Source organism: Apium graveolens, chromosome 8 (genome assembly GCF_009905375.1).
Source record: "Apium graveolens cultivar Ventura chromosome 8, ASM990537v1, whole genome shotgun sequence".
NCBI lineage: Eukaryota > Viridiplantae > Streptophyta > Magnoliopsida > Apiales > Apiaceae > Apium > Apium graveolens.
Genome location: NC_133654.1, coordinates 179,625,352 through 179,631,251, shown reverse-complemented (window position 1 = coordinate 179,631,251; position 5,900 = coordinate 179,625,352). Strand labels below are relative to the sequence as shown.

Below are 5,900 nucleotides of genomic sequence, written 5' to 3'. Positions count from 1 at the left end.
GCTCAGAGATCGTAGTGACAGTGCGAGTGATTCCGTTGGGCAGATCCATAGCTGTTATCGTTTCTTTGCGTGCCCATTTCCTTTTCCTAAGTCTTGCAGCGATTTGTTCTGGGCTCTCTTCTTCATCACTTGCCTCTTCCACAGTCCCTTCTTGTATCAACATGATAGGCTGAGTGGCTTCCATCAGCAAGGCCCCTGGGCGTGGTTTCACCTGAATCCCCATGTGCTTGAAATAGTTCTCGGGGAACTCCTCGATTGAAATCAGGTTACAAGTCTCGTGTCCCTCAGGACGTACTCTCTTCCTACCCTCTGCCTCTTCCATGAGGACATCGTCTTCACCCGGTTGGACCATTTCCTTTGATGCATTTTCTGATTCGGCCACCCTGAGTGCCTGGTTGTAGCAGACCCTCGATTAATATTAACAGCTCTTCAAGAAGCCTACCCCCGTGGGGGTTGGGAATTTTACCGTCATATGATGGATCGAGGTCACCATTCTCATTGCCCTCATAAGGGGTCTGCCCACTATAACGTTGTAGGCACAAAGCTGATCTACTACTGTAAACATAGCGATCTGAGTGAGTGGCCACATAAGGCTCTTCTCCAATGGTCACCGGGAGCCAAATTGTCCCTTTCACCCCGATCGAGTTTCCAGTAAACCCGTACAGGTGTCCCCCTGTCGAGGTTAACTCTCTATCCAGCAATCCCAGCTTCTTGTAGGCATCATAAGTTAAAACGTCAGGCGAGCTCCCGGTATCCACCATTGCCCGGTGAACATTCACCATCCCAATCTTCATTTTTATGACCAGGGCATCTGTATGAGGGTAATGCACCCATTTAAGATCGTTCTCCCTAAACACGATGTCATCAGCCTCCCTTTCGAAGAGCTCCGGTGACCTCTGCCTCAAATGGTTGACGTTGGTGAGGGGCTTGTCCTTTGCTTCTCGGGCATACCTGTCCATCGCCTTCCGGCTGTCTCCACCAATATGAGACCCGCCTAGAATAATATGAATGCTACCAGCCCGGGGTACCCTCTCTTTGTCTTCTGGGGGTGGAGGATGGACGATATGATAATCAGTCATGTACTTTCGAACTTCCTTGACGACCCACTCTGTAAGCTTCCCTTGTCTTATCAACGTCTCGATTTCATCCCTCAATTGTCTGCAATCAGCTGTATCGTGCCCCGTGGCCTCGTGGTATGCGTAATACTTCGAAGTATCCCTCTTGTTATAGTCTGTGAGAGGGGTTGCCTTCCTGAATACCCCCTTCCTAGCATAGGTAGCATATATGTGGTCGATAGAGGCTACCGAGGGGTGTGTGTCTGCCATTTGCTTGTATAAGGCCTCCCCGAATCTTTATTTGCCTCTTTACCTCGGGCAGATTTTTTGGGGCTTGAGCTACGCCAATACGTCTTCCTCCTTTCATCTGGGCTCGAGGACTGGTCTCTCTTATCTCGATAGTTCTCACTGATTTTCAGCTCTCTCATCGACTTCTCTACCCTCTTAAAGGGTTCAGCTTGCTCATAGAACTCAGCCAAGGTTCTCGGCTCACTCGCCTGGAGGCTCTTCCAGAATTTCGAATCTTCTTTCAACCCTGCGATCAAGAAATTCTTGATGGTCTCCTCACTGGCCCCCCTCACCTTGGAAACTTCGGCGTTGAACCGACGAAAGTATTCTGCCAGGGACTCCTCCTCCCTTTGCTTGATGTTGGCTAACGTGGCCACAGGAGGTGAGTAGTGGAGAGTGGACTGAAATTTTCTGACGAACAGGTCCTCCAATTGCCGCCATGTCCTTATGCTAGCAGGCCCCAACTTAGAGAACCATTGTTGGACACTACCTCTAAGTGATGCCGCGAAGAGTCTGCAGCGGGTCATCTCCGGGACCTGATAGACTTCCATCTCAGTGTTAAATTGTATAAGGTATTCCACCGGGTCGGCTTCGCCATTGAATAGAAGGTCGGGGTTGTGCCTAAATACCCGGGGTATGGGGGATGATCGGATAGTAGCCGTAAACGGAGAGGGGGCAGCTGAGGTCGGGGCCCCTTCTTCTCTCGCTCCATCTCATCTAAGATCCTCCTCAGGTCTCTTACTCTAACAACTTCTCCTTCTCTGTCACCACCCGCGTTACTCGAATGGTGTGAGCCCTGAGGTCGCTCGCGGCGTTCCCCTCCTCCGGCTCGCACTTGCGACTCCTCTTCATGATTGTCTTTGCGCCTACGTCGCTCCTCCCTCCTAGGCGAGGTGTGTTGACGTCTTTCCGGAGGGGTCGCCGCGCATTCTCTTTTTGAGCCTCTCTGATCTACAGGCTCTTTTTCTTCTCTCTCTTTCTTACAATTCTCTAACTTAAGCCTGAGGTCATGCTCGCTTAGCTTTTTACCCACACGGTCTAGCACGCTAGTCGACCTTGCCTCAAATGAAGCTGGCTTCTGCCCCGATCTCTTAGAGATCTGGTTGTCCCGCTCATCATGACCTTGGGGTATATCTTCCTTTTCACGCGATGTCTCTTTCTTCTGCTTGGTCTCAGTTGCCGCGCCATCAAAATCGTGGATCAGCCTCTTTTGCGGACCTTTGCCCTTCCAGCTACGCTGAGAGACCTTGAGGTGGCGCACCTTACGTTTGGCGTTCTGGACCGAGCTTCTCTCTACCCTTGACATCCGGGCGTTGATCTGATTCATCTGATCAGCTAGCCCTTCGAGATACGTCATGACCGCCTGCCCATCCACGGTTGCGATTGGTGGAGGTGGCGCCTTATTCTCTGGGGGCGTGTGCTCGACCTCGTTCTGGTCCTTCTTCTTGCCCCCGCTCCCTGGTGTCACCGCTTGTTTGCCTTCTTTGGTCATCTCTTCTCCCTAAGATGAATGAGGCCCCTCCTTCTAGTGCCAATTATTATAGGGAGAATTTCGTATAACAGTGTTGTGGTGGTTAATGGGCGGAACAAGGATCAAGGACGGTGTTTGAAGGCGGAGGAAGGTTATGTATGGTGATGGTTGATCTTGTATGTTGACTCCTTAAAAAGAATAGGGTTTGTTATTCTCTATCAAGTGTCGACTCATGTCTCATATAAGTGCCTACGTACCCTATTTATAAGGATCAAGCACGTATTTCTTGGGGAATAAGTCAGGTAGGCTAGGGTTAAGGTTCTCCAACCCGTGCAGTCCAAGCCCACAATAAAAGTCAGGCCTTCAGCCAATTAGTCACACGTAAATCTTGACCGGCTCCACACGCTTCCTACAATCTCGTGGTATCTCCGCATTTCTTCCCGTAATTGTAGGAATAACCTGTGTCGGCCCCGAAATCTACGAGTGACTCAGTCATCTATGAGTCACTTTCCATGTTGCACACAAAGTCCTTCGATGCGGGCCGCTCTGGTCACCTCGGCCCGCACCACCTTTCTTTTCGATACTACAATGTTACCTCTGTTTTCATAAGATGTGGGCTCATGGGCCAAACCCGTGTATGGGCACCTGAGCCCAGCCCGCGTGTGGGCAACCGAGCCCAGCTCGAGTGCTGTCACCTGAGCCCATCTCGCGTGAAGTCACATGAGCCCACCTCGCGTGTGGACACCTAAGCCCACCTTGCGTGTGGACACCAGATGGCAAGTGTGAGCCTACCTTACAAGTATGAGCCCAACTCGCATGTCACGAGCCCAGCCCGCATGTGCTGGCCCAAGTCATATTAATCCATGATTCTAGCCCACACATGAGAGTCCAGTTATTCAATGCACCCATGGGGACCTGTTTAGCGCCCATGACCGAAAGCGGGCATAACAATACTTATTGAACTTAAACGATCTTTAACCATTTTAATAAATTAGTTATATTTGTAGAAAATTCTTCACAAAAAATAATATATTTTATATTATGTTGATTGTAGAACATACATGATCTCCAAAATCAGATAAAATATTAGTTTTCATAAAAATTGTCTATGAAATAGTTAAGTTCTACGATCTCCATAAAAATTTCCTCTACAAGTTATTTTTATATTTGTGAAAAGGTAAAATATGTTATAAGAAGTCAAAATTTAATTTCAATTAAAAAAATGGCCCTTAATCTCGTAATTTGGAAATAGATACTTCAAAATAGGGGAAATCATTTTGTTTATCACTAAATTATTTATTCCTTTAACACCTACCACCCAACTTATATTTTTATTTTTTTTGTCACTAATGTTACTTTTTGTATTGAATTTTACCCTCATTCCGTTAAGGTTGACTTCTTTCCGTTAAAACAACCGGAAAAATGAAGAAACAGCTGTCGGAATCTGGGCAGTCCAGAAATCGGCACCATTCTGGCGACCTATCATTTTTCCGGCCAAGCCAGTTAATGGTCAAATCGGCTCTATTTTATATAATTTTCAGTCCAAATCACTCTATACAAACTTAAAAATTCATATCTGGTAACAACAATCACAACTAAAGTGCTTCTCGATGATTCCGTCGAGTTCCCAAAGCTCAATAAAATTTAATACATATGAACCAATACACTCCTACAAGACTTTACACCAACTTATACTAACAAATAATCACTTAATCATTCAAAAAATGAAGAAAACAAGTGATGTCTACTTTTTCGGCGAACACAAAATTATAACCCAAAAATCACGATATAAATACATGCGAATTCAAAATCGAACAATTTATACATTCATAACTTTAAAATTAATGAACGATTAACCAAAATAAAATAATAAAATAAACATTTTTTAGACAAAGTTAACAGACTGGTTTAAAATGAAAAGGAAATGTAACTTTAGTGACAAAAAAAATAAAGATATAGGTTGGGTGGTAGGTTTCTAAAGAACTAAATAGTTGAGTGATAAAAAAATCGATTTTCCCTTCAAAATATCATAATTCAATAAAATTTCTCTTATTATTAAGAAAAAATGCAACAAAATTATACGTTCATCATTCATTTATATTCCTTGTTGGGCCTTGTAATTGGCCTCACAAGCCACGCATTCTAAATATGCGTTTAAGGAGAATACACGTATTTAAAACATGTCTTTATGCAATACACGCATCATCAAGATGCGTTTTTATGAAAACAAAAATTAATTTTAATTCTTTTAAAAAAAACTACTTCAAAATTACATTTTATAAAAATATATTTTTGCATGATAGAAAGGTTTATATTTCAGCACGTGTGAGATTTTGAAACTTTTTTTCCAAAATTATGATATTTAGGGTGATCCCTTTTTTAACTTGCAGTTTGGACGAGAGACCCTGAGAAAATAATGTTCAAATTACTGAAAGTGCAAACCCCATTACCAACATATACTCAAATACTTGTTACCATAAAAAACTGCAACGTCAAACACAAAAAGTCTCATCTACACTCATGGAGAAAAGATAGTTGACAGGAACTTCTGAACCTCATCCGCTACTAGGGGACCTGGTCAATTTCTACCCTCCAAATCCACAGGCATTACCAAATAATTACACATATTAAGGAGTTTGTCATTCCTAGTATGAATAGTATTAAGTTGCACCACAAAAGGCAGAGGTTTGCATGAAGTGGAATAAGAGGCAGCAAATAAGCATCATCAAGCCGTAGTCATTCTTGGTTTACAAAGTTTTGCGTTGCGATGATCATTAAAAGTTATTAATACAATCTCCACTGTTGTTTTCCATCTAAATTAAAAAGTTATTATCGTCAAAGGCCCTGTGTGATGACTAAACATATGTTCGCTGAGTACGTAAGAGTTGCAGCAGGCACACCCTTGAACAATGCTGCTCAACCTACTCTTCCTTCCGAGAGAAATGTGTGATTAAAGTTCAAGGAGAACCATTTCTAGCGCCAATAACTATGTCTGCGTGATAGAATATATTTTTATATATTTTTATATGATTTTATTCTCATACTAAGTCTGTTTTGCATTGATTTGGATATTTGTTTAATAAGTT

At 43.5% G+C, this 5,900-nt stretch overlaps 1 protein-coding gene across 1 annotated transcript; it reads right to left on the bottom strand.

Moving 5' to 3' along the window:
- Window positions 1-335: 335 nt before the first annotated feature.
- Window positions 336-1,870, bottom strand: LOC141680172 (uncharacterized). The gene is made up of 2 exons (XM_074486470.1): window positions 1,369-1,870; window positions 336-1,318 (listed from the first exon to the last, which is right to left on the bottom strand). Exons 1-2 carry the CDS (start codon window positions 1,868-1,870, stop codon window positions 336-338), a joined length of 1,485 nt encoding a protein of 494 aa, XP_074342571.1.
- Window positions 1,871-5,900: the final 4,030 nt, after the last annotated feature.

What these genes read in the sequence shown, in the direction of transcription:
- LOC141680172 (XM_074486470.1), bottom strand. Translation starts at nt 1,870, where the DNA reads ATGACCCGCTGCAGACTCTTCGCGGCATCACTTAGAGGTAGTGTCCAA. An exon ending in CCCCAAAAAATCTGCCCGAG is followed by an intron (nt 1,319 to 1,368) that starts GTAAAGAGGCAA and finishes AGCAAATGGCAG; the next exon opens with ACACACACCCCTCGGTAGCC.